Source organism: Schistocerca nitens, chromosome 5, assembly GCF_023898315.1.
Source record: "Schistocerca nitens isolate TAMUIC-IGC-003100 chromosome 5, iqSchNite1.1, whole genome shotgun sequence".
Classification (NCBI taxonomy): domain Eukaryota; kingdom Metazoa; phylum Arthropoda; class Insecta; order Orthoptera; family Acrididae; genus Schistocerca; species Schistocerca nitens.
The window spans coordinates 277623121-277637046 of NC_064618.1; the positions used below are offsets into that span (position 1 = coordinate 277623121).

Sequence of the window (13926 nt, forward strand, 5' to 3'; positions counted from 1 at the left end):
GTTTTGCATTCCCAGGGAATTTATCATTACCGTTTCTTCGGCCTTTGGGTATATTTTCTGTCGAGAGGTCAAATGCGTGCCCTGAACGACTCTTCGCTGCTTCTTTCAAAACGAGTAACGGAAGAATGAAAGATACTTCTTCTGCTGCTAGCCTTCATCTTCCGAAGCACGGGAATTTTCATATCTTGTGAAGCCGTCCTACAACTGCCTCATAAATCAATGCTGCGAATGTTACGCACCGGTAGTCAAATGTGTGATATTTTCACCACAACATAAAGGGATGAAAATTTCGTTCAGGGCGGAAAACAAAGTGGAACAGAGGCTGAAGCATAACATCGTCACAAGGGTAGAAATGTATGGGGAAAGTGGCAGTTTGTGCAATAAACTTTCAGAATTGAGAAATTACGTACATGCGACAAACAGGAAGAAACTTCAGTGTAAGGTTTAAAGAATATAATAACAAGAGAATGGCTCATCGGAAGTGGCGAAGCACCTTAAGAATGAGGAGCATCGTTGCATAACATCGCAGACACCGTGAGGGTATTGTACTTTGAGGATAAAAATTGATTGTTGTCAAATTTGCAAGAAGTGGAGGTCTTCTGCGCTTTAAGAAAGGAATGTGTCAGCGTGTTAAACGAAAAGACAGAAATGCCCCTTGACCCACTGTAGCCATGTCCTTTTTGGGAAGCAGCAACCAACTTATTCGAATTGAGGCTTTAAGCACAATGTTTTCTGATGGTAATTCTTTATTGATGCACTCATTGTAACATAGGTGCAGTTTTAGAATTTACTAGGACTTGACATATAATTTTCATAGATTTTATGGTCGACCGTAGCTTCGTGGAGGGCTGTGACACATGCGTTGCAGGAATGTGCTGTGTTTGTTGGGTGAAAGCGGCTTCCTTGAGTTTACGACTGAGCCTTGAAGAGATACCAACATGAGATGCCCTAAGAATAGTTTTATGTTTAACGAAGCCTGTTTTCTGCTGGGTTTTAACTTTCGACAGTGCCGTATGGCATACGAGTTTTAAGGTATATTATACTACGGGACAATATCAATATTTAATGGATATGAGTGTGTGTAGTGTTGCAATATATTGATTTGTTGCCTTGTTTTATAGCACTTGATAAAAGGATAATGTAGCCTCGAAACAGGCTGTGGCGAAAATGTCACATGTTTGGTAACTGGTATGTAACATTCGCGATATCGATATGTGAATTTTTGTTGAAGACCTTAGTGTTTCATGAGGTCGAACGATGGACTATTAGCCGGCCTCGGTGGCCGAGTGGTTCTAGCAGCTTCAGTCCGGAACCGCACGACTGCTACTGTCGCAGGATCGAATCCTGCCTCGGGCCTGGATGTGTGTGATGTCCTTAGGTTAGTTAGGTTTAAGTAGTTCTAAGTTCTAGGGGACTGATGACCTCAGATGTTAAGTCCCATAGTGCTCAGAGCCATTTCGATGGACCATTATACAGCCGGTCTAAAGTGAAAAGCACAAGATGATGATGAGACAGTTGATGTGGAAGAAGCAGGCGGTCGAATAAGAATGCTAGAGTTGACAGAGTGCTCTGTGTCGGTAAGAGCTACTACAAGTGAGAATGCTCAAAACAATAATCACCATACCACATAAAACTTTGGCTTCAACAATATTGTAGTGTAATCAGGAGTCAGTAGGACATACGAAGAAAGTAGGAGCTATCTGCTAAGAAAAAGATGTCTGAAGACAATATGTACGAAATAAAATAATTTATTGGCTCTTATTAACATTATAATTAGCATGTTCAGTCTTATTACTTCTTAGGCCCAACAAATTAACATTAAGACGAAATGTTCTTTAGGGTCTTTACAAGTAATTATCATAAACAAATGCTGACAACATCTATTCAGCGTTTTTAAGCATATAAACAATATTTTAATATGAAATAAATTATTGGACTACTACACAGTAGTAAAATTCTGAGCGCTGTTACATGGTAACATCTAGAGCGTGTATCTCAGTCTCGTAGAATGTATTCTTTGGATAATATCGGCGATGAAAGTAAGACTAGACTACAAGGAATGCAGCATTGTGGACGTCAAGCCATTATTCTAATTTCAGAGCGCTAGAGACTGTCGACTCTCGTGGCGAGGAGTGTCTTTCCGTCCTTAGTGGACAGCTCGTACTGCGATAAGAGTTCGACAACGGCGGTCTTCACGGCCAACAGACCCAGCCTGTAACCTGAAACAGAAAGACCACATTAGGTTACGCACTGAGTATGTCAAGTCAATTAAGGTACGTGTGCATTCACCATAAAAATCGCAGGCGGGATGAATAAGTTGCTGTACTTACCGACGCACTTTCGCGGTCCCCCGCCGAAGACGAGCTGTGGCGCCCCCACGCCTGTGGCGGGCTGGAAGCCGTCGGGCCCGCAGTCCCTGCTGAGCGACCAGACGGGCACCAGGACGCGGTCCCCCGGCTGCAGCCGCTCGCCTCCCAGCGAACACGCCTGCCGGCACTCGCGGCTCAGCACTGGCTCCGAGGGGTGCAGCCGCAGCGTCTCTGTCGAGCACAAGTACACCACGTCAGCCACAGGTAACGAGAGTCCAAATTCGTACGACAAACAGTACAGTACGTGTGAGGAACAAGGGTGAGTACCCTACTCGTACTAAAGTTATTTTTTAAGTACGTCACTTCCTAAGGGAAATAAGAAGAACACAGACTGCGAATGTAAATTGGAGGCTGTTTCAACATAGCAGACACCACTCACAGCAACTTGCCGCCGAAATTTGGAGGACAGACTGAAACAGTTACTTCTTTCTCCACCACCATTATCTTTGCTTCTTTTCGTCCCTATTTACACATCTCTTTTTTATTAATCATCAACTATACACACTCTCCAACTTCCAGTGTGAGGGGAAAGATATTCTTGGCATTATTTGTTTGCCCTTGTCACTTTTCTCTGGTGAATGGAATAAGTGAAACATGACAATGTGTGCCCGCCTCTCTGTAGCGTCCCACACCTCCCTATACACTACTGGCCATTAAAATTGCTACACCAAGAAAAAATGCAGATGATAAACGGGTATTCGTTGGACAAATATATTATACTAGAACTGACATGTGATTACATTTTCACGCAGTTTGGATGCGTATATCCTGAGAAATCAGTACCCAGAACAACCACCTCTGGCCGTAATAACGGCCTTGATACGCCTGGGCATTGAGTCAAACAGAGCTCGGATGGCGTGTACAGGTACAGCTGCCCATGCAGCTTCAACACGATACCACAGTTCATCAAGAGTAGTGACTGGCGTATCGTGACGAGCCAGTTGCTCCGCCACCATTGACCAGACGTTTTCAATTGGTTAGAGATCTGGAGAACGTGATAGCCAGGGCAGCAGTCGAACATTTTCTGTATCCAGAAAGGCCTGTGCAGGGCTTGCAACATGCGGTCGTGCATTATCCTGCTGAAATGTAAGTTTTCGGAGGAATCGAATTAAGTGTACAGCCACGGGTCGTAACACATCTGAAATGTAAGGTCCACTGTTCAAAGTGCCGTCAATGCGAACAAGAGGTGACCCAGACGTGTAACCAATAACACCCCATACCATCAAGAAGGGTGATACGCCAGTATGGCGATGACGAATTCACGCTTCCAATGTGCGTTCCCTGCGATGTCGCCAAACATGGGTGCGATCATCATGATGCTGTAAATAGAATCTGGATTCATCCGAAAAAATGACGTTTTGCCATTCGTGCACCCAGGTTCGTCGTTGAGTACACCATCGCAGGCGCTCCTGTCTGTGATGCAGCGTCAAGGGTAACCGCAGCCATGGTCTCCGAGCTGATAGTCCATGCTGCTGCAAACATCGTCGAACTGTTCGTGCAGATGGCTGTTGTCTTGCAAACGTCCCCATCTGTTGACTCAGGGATCGAGACGTGGCTGCACGATCCGTTACAGCCATGGGGATAAGATGCCTGTCATCTTAACTGCTAGTGATACGAGGCCATTGGGATCCAGCATGGCATTCCGTATTACCCTCCTGAACCCACCGATTCCATATTCTGGTAACAGTCATTGGATCTCGACCGACGGGAGCAGCAATGTAGCGACACGATAAACCGCAATCGCGGTAGGCTACAATCCGACCTTTATCTCCTTACACGAGGCATCACAACAACGTTTCAGCAGGCAACGCCGGTCAACTGCTGTTTGTGTATGAGAAATCGGTTGGGAACGTTCCTCATGTCAGCACGTTGTAGGTGTCGCCACCGGCGCCAACCTTGTGTGAATGCTCTAAAAAGCTAATCATTTGTATATCACAGCATCTTCTTCCTGTCGGTTAAATTTCACGTCTGTAACACATCATCTTCGTGGTGTAGCAATTTTAATGGCCCCTCAGTATCCGTGTCCCAAAATGCACAGCTCTTTCGCCCATGTAGTTGGAATGGCCTTCTTCGATCAACAGAATCGCGAAGCTTAGCCACAACCTAGGGTTTGTTTCCGAAATGAATCATTTACCTTCCCGCGAAGAATATGTTTAGTGAATTATCCCGAGTGACTGGAACTCCGTGAGCTTATATTGCTTAATCGAGATATATGAGGGAGACAGTAGGGTTGTTCCACAGTAGATAAAGATGTAGAATCTTAATAACGATTGTCTTATTTCAAGAGCTTTAAGATTTTTCGTATAAAAAAATTACTTTTCAGCACGCCCTCGAATGGTTCAAAAATGGTTCAAATGGCTCTAAGCTCTATGGGACTTAACATCTGAGGTCATCAGTCCCCAAGACTTAGAACTACTTAAACCTGAATAACCTAAGGACAACACACACATCCATGCCCGAGGCAGAATTCGAACCTGCTAACATAGCAGCCGCGTGGTGCCGGACTGAAGCGCCTAGAACCGCTCGGCCACTCCGGCCGGCTAATATGATTCGACAGTCAATAACTTTACATATCTAAATTCTTTATTCTCGCTTGATCCTATATGGTGTGGTTCTTAGATATTCAAACTCAAAAATATGTTCCCTCGGTTCTCGTCACAAGTCTATACTCTCTGTGTTCATCAGTTTTACGTAATAGATAAAGTGGCAGTGAGTCGCCTGAGTTCATTGACGTACTACAAACTTTTTCTTCGAAATTTCCGCGTTTTCGTTAAGTATTTTTCGAGTTTAAGGGTACTGACATTCTTCGCATCAGACGGTTTTTCACCTACGCAGTTCTGAATCTCTTTACACTCACAGATTAAACTTTTCCGGACAGCGTAGCATCTCTTGAAGTAGGACATTCTGTCAGAATAAATTATCTTTATTATACAGATTGCAAAGGCGTTGTGCTCACCATTAACAACGGCTTCCAGCAGAGGTAGAGAAGCTGGGTCTTGAGCAGAAGCGATGTCAGAGCGCAGTCTCTGCTGCAGCTGTGTCTCCGTGGCCAGCTCCAGGAGGCAGTGCTGCAGCACATGGCTGGTCTCTCCAGCTCCAGCAGACAGGATGGCGGCGGTCTGACCCGACACTGCAACGATGAAAACGATTGACTGTTGACAAATGCCACTGAATCCAAAGGAAACACTGTCTAGTCACTTTATTACGACCACCTAGTCGCACATGTATCACCGGAAGTTTGCAACACTCACAGCAGTTATACAGAGTTGTAAATGGTATCTAAAGCACTTCTGTGAGCTACTGAAAGGGTCATGGTGAAGAATTCAACCAGCAAATATTTTGAGGTCTTAGTGGTGCTATTGCAGCCATTTCCCTACAGGTATAACCACGTGACATGCAGTTTCTAGTAGGATTACTCCCATACTATGGAAAACAATCTTCGTGTCCATGTGAAAGTACAGACAAAGAAATTATGAAATCAGTGGAAAGTAATTTCCACAAGATTAATGACAGTAGAAACCTAACCCAAAAACTTTTCTTAGACCACAGTACTGATGTTTCCCCGATACCACTACGTCACCCACGCCTTCTACCGGCGTAGCAGAAAAGCCTTCGCTCTCCAAAATCTCTCACTGGAGTCTCTTGATGCCCAGATGTCCCGTCATGCAGGAGCCGCGATCCATTGCATATTGCTGCTTGTCACCAGCGGCAAGGAAATTAGTTTTTCCCATCAATGTATCATCTTTAAGCCACCTGTCTACTTCAGAGCTCTGTTCACAGCTTGGTTCACTAGAGTGCTTTAATAGACACAGAACGTTACTGCCCAGTTTATTTGGAAAGTTAACGGTGCTGCTATTGTAAGTCGACTTGTCTTCACCCAGAGTGGAAAGATCACCTCGACAATAACGACAGTGTTATTAACCCTTTCGCCAGTAACGCATTTTCACGAAAGAGCTACACAAAGAGTTTACGTTTTCACAATACGATTAATCCTTTCTTTCACTTGAAAAAAAAAAAAACCTGCAGAGTCTTATCTGTATTTTTGAACACCTACATTGCCAGGGCATATTATGTGACCTATGATGTGGGACGTGTGTGGTGGTCATAATAATGTGATACGGTAGTGTCCATATATCTGATAAAAACACGAATAGGGTTGTCGTAGTTACCTTCATGTAGGACAGCATTATCATCTGCGCCCTCCAGCTTCATCTTCTTCGTAATCAGGTGTACAAAGTCGTGAGAAGACACAGGGTTGCTGTTACGGTGGTCGATACTGACGGCAGCCACCGATCTGAAGAAGTTGGCAATCTTGTCGGGGAGCTGTCCCAGCCCCAGAGCGTCGAATGCGGCTCGACCCAGGTAATCGAACACGAAGCGGCGGCCAGGGTCGGTCTTGGCGTCGTGCGCGCGCTGCACGGCCTCCAGGAACGGCGAGCAACCCTCCGCGTCCTCGAGGGTCCGCGTCTGCAGCCCGAGCAGCGCCGAGGCGACGCAGTCGGTGCAGTAGGCCAGCAGCTGCCGCGGCGACACTGCGGCTGCAGACCCGCCAGCCAGCGAGGCCAGGCGGCGGGCGTGCGCGCGCAGCTGCGGCTCGGCGGCGCGCAGGGCCGAAGGCGTAAACGACGGTGTCAGGCAGCCGCGGGCCCGCTTCCACTGCTCTCCTGCAACACCGGCAAGGGCCTGCCTGAGTATCACTACGGTACTCAGTGGGAACTGAGCCATATAACGTGTGTATTAGAGAGACTGGCTAAATGCCATCACAGGTGTCTCACCTTCCTGAGCGAACAGCCCGTCGTCATAGGCCTGGGTGCTCGCCCTGGCGGGGAAGCTGGGGAAGTGTGCGGACAGCAGCTGCCAGGCGAGCTGTGGATCCCTCAGCAGCAGCAGCCGCTGCCGGCCCAGCCGCACCCACGAGGCGGACTCCTGCGGCCGCGACACGTAGTGGTCGTGCAGCACCTCGTGCAGGGGGCGCGTCTCCACTACCAGGGCCACCAGCCACTGCAGCACTCTGCAATGGAACACACTTGTTGAGCCAAGGTTTCCACTACTGCTTGTCTTTGTTACTGGTAAAGCTTCCGGGCTCTCATCGACCATGATATTATTTTTTTCGTGATGTTTCGTCCAGGGCTGCGTTGAGTATCTTGAGAGATACGCCTGTCTCTCCTAGGTCTTGTCTAGTGAGAAGTACATCTGAAGATATGTATTGCAGCTCAGGACGAAATGTCAGTAACAAAAAAGTTTAATGCACCAGGGCCATACAACTGGCAACATTCATAAGCAGCTGTTGCTGTTGCACCCCAAACAAAAGCATGATGCTGTATGTACTATGCTGATTTCATCTAAATCTGTACTTTGCAATTCGCTGAAGGTCATTATGTATTGAGCAGGGCACAAACGACTACTTAAATTCTTCGGCCGTTCATGCCCTACTGCTTACACACGGTCCTAGATAAACTGTAGATTCCTCACTGTAAATTGAAAACTGCTGTGCTGAAATTCTTTTCTCTTTGATTATGATAGTTGAGTTTTTCTATATTTCTGTGATACTCTCCTGTACGTTAAGTAAATCTTGTCTCTATATGTATCTGTGATACTCTCCTGTACATTAAGTAAATCTTGTTTGTATGTGTATGGTATATGGTACTTGTTAGTCCAAATATATGAAACAACAAATAATGATAGAAACTTAATTACTTCGAGTGGAACTTTTATAAATTTTCAGGCAAACAGGTTCAAAAAAATCTGGGCTGTAGTACAATAGTGTGCAAGTTATTCAGCAAATTATTTAATAGGGCGAATTCAGCTTAATTCGTCTTTGGAAAGTTCCAATGAATTATTTTCATTGCTCATTTTCTGAGAGCATAGCTTAGGTCTACTTGCAGTGGCTGCAACTAAATTTGTCTGCTAAAGTATGGAACTGTTGGTTTTTACAGGAGTCACTGCTATAAAATGTTTTAGGGTTTGTTGTCTCGTCAATTTGTAGTGTTTCCACATCGTTGAGGAAGACACATCTCTACATCTGTAAGATGTATGGAGCGTCTAATCCTCCTGAAGCCTCACTGACACACTGCAAATTGATGTGTCAAGAAAACAAAGACGATTTACTGCATGTGCTTCATAAAATCATCAGATGATGTTATAATGGAAACCAATACTTAGTGAAAACTAAAGGAATTTAAACTTGTGTCCAGATTATAATATCGAATATCTCGCCAGAAGTATTGCCGAGTGAATAAAAACAAGGTTAGATGTAAACAGTAAATATGTGGCATCGAAATCACAACACAACAGCCCACAAAAATAAAGGAAAATTTGTAACTTAGCGGACATGTTTCCGACAGAAAAGCGCTGCGGAAGAGTAGCTAATTCTGTCTTTGCTGCACACCGTCTGCAGGTATTGTTATCGCGTATAACAAACACTCAGATGCATATGTAAACACGTATTGACGCAATATTGTTGTTACTGTACTATGTTGCCATTACCTCATTCATGATTCCGGTTATATACTGTATTACAGTTTACTAACCATTACAATTACTGTAAGAGCTGTAAGATTCACCACTGCCCATTTAACGCTACCCTGACTAAGACTCTCGTTCGTTCCCGGAAGTCCTAGTAGAGTGATACTTAAGGAAGAAAATTCAAGCCTTAGCTATTTGCATTGTGTCGTACCTGTACCGCAGAGAAATGCAGGCGGCGATGACAGCGACGAAGGCAGCAGCCGGCAGGGCCCAGACGGAGAGGCTGGGGACGCAGCCGGAGCTCAACAGCAGCAGTCTGCTCGAAACACTCATGACTTCCAGACAGCACAGCACGGCGAGTGGGAGTGTTGTGATGCCGGTACGGGCCGGCCTCAGCCTTAAGTATCAGCGCGCTTCCCCCACCACCAGCCTCTCGCCTAGCGCCGTCTCGCTCGCCGCGACGCTCTCTGTCTGAGGCGGGCGTGACGAAGCTGAAACGCTCCGTCATCCCGCATCCAACATGACAATCGTCTATCTCTGCGAGTACTGGCGCTCATTCAAACGTAGTACTCTCAACCTTGAACTCCCTGTCTCTCGGCTATCCTGTCATCGGGCGGGGCCGTCATAATGTTTTATTATGCAGGGGACCACATGATGTCAACTTGGCGCACTTCGGCGAGCGGGACAGCTTGCTGTCGATAGTCCGTTGAAGCGAGCCAAATATGGAAAGTGATTTAAATTTGGTTTTCATTTAAACACTAAATGTTGATGCTCTGGAACATCTTACAGCGAACGCAGGCATACAGCAAACTCTCGATTCTCCAGGTCGGGACTACACAGTTTGCGAATATTCTATCGATTTATCAGTTAAAAGAGAACGATGGTGATTTATTTTAATCAGAACGAGTATTTTCGTTTTGAATACACTATTACGTACGTGACTCCTGTTTTCTCACGCACATAGGGGCACTGAAATTCACTGACCTGTCCAAGAGTCTTCTTCTTTTGCCTTTTCCCGTTTCTTCTACAGGGTCGGCATTGTTATTTGGGTTGAGATAATATTAGTGGTATCTGGCGGCCGCATGCTTTTCCTGACGCCAGCCCACTCTGGGACGGAATTGGTGTACTCCATTTGCGTCTAGAGACACGCCGGTTAATGTTAAACTTTCGCCACTTTAATGTAGAATTAAAAACTATTTACTCTATAAGTACCAAATTTTATAATAATAGTCTCCAGACTGTGTGCTGCAGGATTTGCGTTGTTAGTAGAGCTAGCGTCATAACTTTCCGTTAGCAGCCGGTATTGGCACGGCGGCGTGGCGCTGAAGCACAAACATCGGTGTGGATTACAGCTGCAGACAGTCAACATGGGTCTCGACAAGGTGAGCAGGACTTCACTCGCGAAGCTGTTTTATCAAAACAACGGCATTAGTGTTGCTATTCTTCGCGAGTATCGACACATTGAAGGAATACAGAGAGTTCCTCTTTACGCATCGGGGATGAATAACATGTTTCGAAAGTTCGAATTAACTGGCGATTTCGGAATTACTCCTGGGAGAGGCCGACAGCCAACTCCGTCACAAACTGTCGAAGAAGTTACTGTTGCCATAGATGAGAATGCTGTACTCAACGTGCGATCTTCAAGCGGTGCACGAGCTGTGCACGGCAGCTGAACTTGGTTCACCGTTCGAAAAATGCTGCGAACATTAGTGAAACGGAATGTCTAGTGCAGTTCCGGGCCCTCGTGCGAGCAGATGGTCGTCACAGTGAGCAACGTTTGTTACCTGGAACGTAAACACGGTACGCAATTAACTAATGTTACCCTCTCCTGTAAAGATCAAAATATGTTTCTTTCAATGGTTTACTCTGTATTTCTCTTCCAAATGCCCTTAAGAAAGTTTCCACAAAGTTATATTTTTCTACGATCGCTAGTTTTTCACGGGGGCCCACACAAATAACGAAGTTTAATTATAACCACAATGTTTATTTACGTTCAAGTGTGAAAACATTTTCTAAATGTTTGCGTATCCTGTATCTGAGGCGGTACATGGTTGCCAGTTCGTATTTTTACTTATTTTGATGTGCAAAACCGACTAAAAACCACATCCATGTTGGCCACGTCACCATACCTCGCCCTTAATCCGCAATGCAGATTTTGATCCAAGACAGGATCGCCTCCCCGTACCCCAAGAGCGGCGCATTAGCGCGCTCGGCTGTCTGGACAGGTGTGAGTACGCAGAACACAATTCCTTCGACTATACCGACGGTCTGACTGGCCGAAAAATGAGAATTGTCGTCAGGAAAAAAGTGAATGATAAGCAGAAACAGAAAAAAATGTACGTTTACTCCCCGAAAGTGAATTGAAAGCAATTGATACGAAATAGTCTCTTGTAATTGTAAGCCAGCCGGTGTGGCCGAGCGGTTCTAGGCGCTTCAGTCTGGAACCGCGCGACCGCTACGGTCGCAGGTTCGAATCCTGCCTCGGGCATGAATGTGTATGCTGTCCTTGTGTTAGTTAAGTTTAAGTAGTTCTAAGTTCTAGGGGAATAATGACCTCAGATGTTAAGTCCCATAGTGCTCAGAGCCATTTGAACCATTTTTTGTAAATGTAATATTACACGTAAGTTGCCAATTTCTGGTGACTAATGCACAAGTGACGCAAATAGCTGTTTCCGGGGTGCTGATAACATCACCGTTGAGAGCCTGTAAGCTCCAAACACAAAGCAGTTCCCGGTAAAACACGTATATTTTTCCATTATCTGTCCAATCAAGACTTCTCGTTAATCTGGGTTATAGATCTTGCTGCTTTTATCATGTACCAAGTTTGTAGACAATTTTTCGTATTTATCACGCTTGTCCTGTCGGAATTACCATAGTAGCAAATGTGCCATAAACATTGCAGATATTATTTTTAATGAAACGGCGAACAGTCACGTCGTAATTTTCATTCACGTTTCTGGTGTTCACAAATATGCCTACAACTACGCCCTATAGTTAAAAAGTGTACGAGGGTGTTCAGAAAAGTAATGCCTCAGAATTTTTTGTGTGGAATCTCTTAAAAGTTTTCAAATAGAACAAATTCTATTAACATTCTACACCTTCATTCTTCAAGTCTACATATGTATTTCTCAACACTCACCATGGAGACGAACACATTTCTCTCAATGAGGGACCAGTTCGTTGATATCGTCACTGTAAAATGTTTGACTTTGTTGATGAAGCCACAGACTCATTTCTGCTAGTACCGCTTCATCACTATCAAAGTGAAGTTCTCGCAGACGTTGTTTGAGTTTTGAAAACCTCAAAACTGGATGAGGTCAAGTCGGGATTGTATGGGAGATGATCGATGACAGTCAGCCGTAGGAATCTGATTGTTGCAAATGTCGTAGCACTCGTGTGTGGTCTAGCATTGTCATGCTGAAAGAGAAAGTGCTCAATGTGTGGACGAACTCTCTTTTTTGAGCTGTTAGTTACGCACCAACGTACTTACTTTAGATACCGCCATGTTACACGTTACAGTTCGGAGCCTCAAAAAATGGTTCAAATGGCTCTGAGCACTATGGGACTTAACATCTGAGGTCATCAGTCCCCTAGAACTTAGAATTACTTAAACTTAACTAACCTAAGGACATCACACACGTCCTTGCCAGAGGCAGGATTCGAATCTGCGACCGTAGCAGTCACGTGGTTCGAGACTGAAGCGCCTAGAAACGCTCGGTCACAGCGGCCGGCTTCGGAGCCTCCTAGAGGGAGCGGGCTGCAAGTTGAAGAGAGCGGGGAAATCGACGGACTAACATGCATGACACATAATACCTCAACCGATACTGAGAACAGAATAAAATATTGGATTACTTTTCAACACGTCCTCGCACTTATTTGCTTGATACTGTGTGGTTTCGAGCGCTAACAGTTTTGACTGTTGCTGTCGTCTGCGGGATATATTTTCCACTGTTCAACTGTCTAACATGTAATTAGCCCTGCTTTCTCAGTCGTAAGAATATTATTCATCGATGTGTCACGATACTTTCTGGATGACCATTTTGAAAAGTCTAGGGTGCTAAATAACAAATAAAATTATAATTCGGTAAATAAACCTTCTTCAGCTTCATTTTTGACTTGTGTATTTATTTAGTCACTATTACGGTACAGTCTTCGCGATATTTGTATTTTCAGAGAAAATTGTTGTGGGTCCATCGCTTGATGGTTTGGTTGTAACGAGCATGGGCGTTTGATAATGATGCTATAGTACCGACTAAGCACATAGAGCAAAAAGATATGTAGCTATGGAAGACAATTTATAGTTAGGTTTACCTGATACTATGTGGTTTCCGAGCTCTAAAATTTATCACTGTTGCTGTAATTTGTGGGATATGTTGTCCACAGTCTTGCCGGCCGGAGTGGCCGAGCGGTTCTAGGCGCTACAGTCTGGAACCGCGCGACCGCTACGGTCGCAGGTTCCAATCCTGCATCGGGCATGGATGTGTGTGATGTCCTTAGGTTAGTTAGATTTAAGTAGTTCTAAGTTCTAGGGGACTGATGACCTCAGAAGAAGTCCCATAGTGCTCAGAGCCATTTTTTTGTCCACTGTTTAGCTGACTAATACGTAATTAGTATTGGTTTTTCATGTTAAGAATATTATTCATCGATTTGTCACCATACCTACTGGATGATAATTCCCTGAAATGTTATTAACCATGGATCTATAACAATTTTCTTTGAAAAAAATTGAGTGGAACATATAGTAAATTTCTAATGTCATTGCTGTGATATTCTCACATTTTTCCAACAATTGTACAGCTTTCAGAGCATTACAGAATGCCATCAGGTGTTTCTGATGGCTCCACTCGGAAAATTTTCAAGTTTAATTAAAAATTAAGTTGTCAGCAGTTAACGATCCAGTTGTTATGACGTAAAGAACTCGATAACAGAGATAAATGCGGATATTGATACTGGAAACTGCTATCTAGTAAATATACCGGAAGTTTGTGTAAAACTACCGTATTCCAGGAGGAGGATCGATTTTCACGGCAATTTTGATATCATGAAACTACATAGCTGTTTTGTGCTCGAGGCCATAGACCACTCTGAAGTA

The 13926-nt window shown here is 44.7% G+C and overlaps 1 protein-coding gene across 1 annotated transcript; it reads right to left on the minus strand.

Annotated features, from left to right (window-relative positions):
* Positions 1-2064: 2064 nt before the first annotated feature.
* LOC126260383 (cytochrome P450 6k1-like) lies at positions 2065-9167 on the minus strand. The gene is made up of 6 exons (XM_049957711.1): positions 9046-9167; positions 7145-7380; positions 6539-7033; positions 5326-5499; positions 2331-2540; positions 2065-2219 (listed from the first exon to the last, which is right to left on the minus strand). Exons 1-6 carry the CDS (start codon positions 9165-9167, stop codon positions 2104-2106), a joined length of 1353 nt encoding a protein of 450 aa, XP_049813668.1. The 3' UTR covers positions 2065-2103.
* Between the last annotated feature and the right edge of the window lie 4759 nt (positions 9168-13926).

What these genes read in the sequence shown, in the direction of transcription:
- LOC126260383 (XM_049957711.1), bottom strand. Translation starts at nt 9,167, where the DNA reads ATGAGTGTTTCGAGCAGACTGCTGCTGTTGAGCTCCGGCTGCGTCCCC. An exon ending in GCTGGAAGCCGTTGTTAATG is followed by an intron (nt 2,541 to 5,325) that starts GTGAGCACAACG and finishes TGTGCTCGACAG; the next exon opens with AGACGCTGCGGCTGCACCCC. An exon ending in GGGACCGCGAAAGTGCGTCG is followed by an intron (nt 2,220 to 2,330) that starts GTAAGTACAGCA and finishes TTTCTGTTTCAG; the next exon opens with GTTACAGGCTGGGTCTGTTG.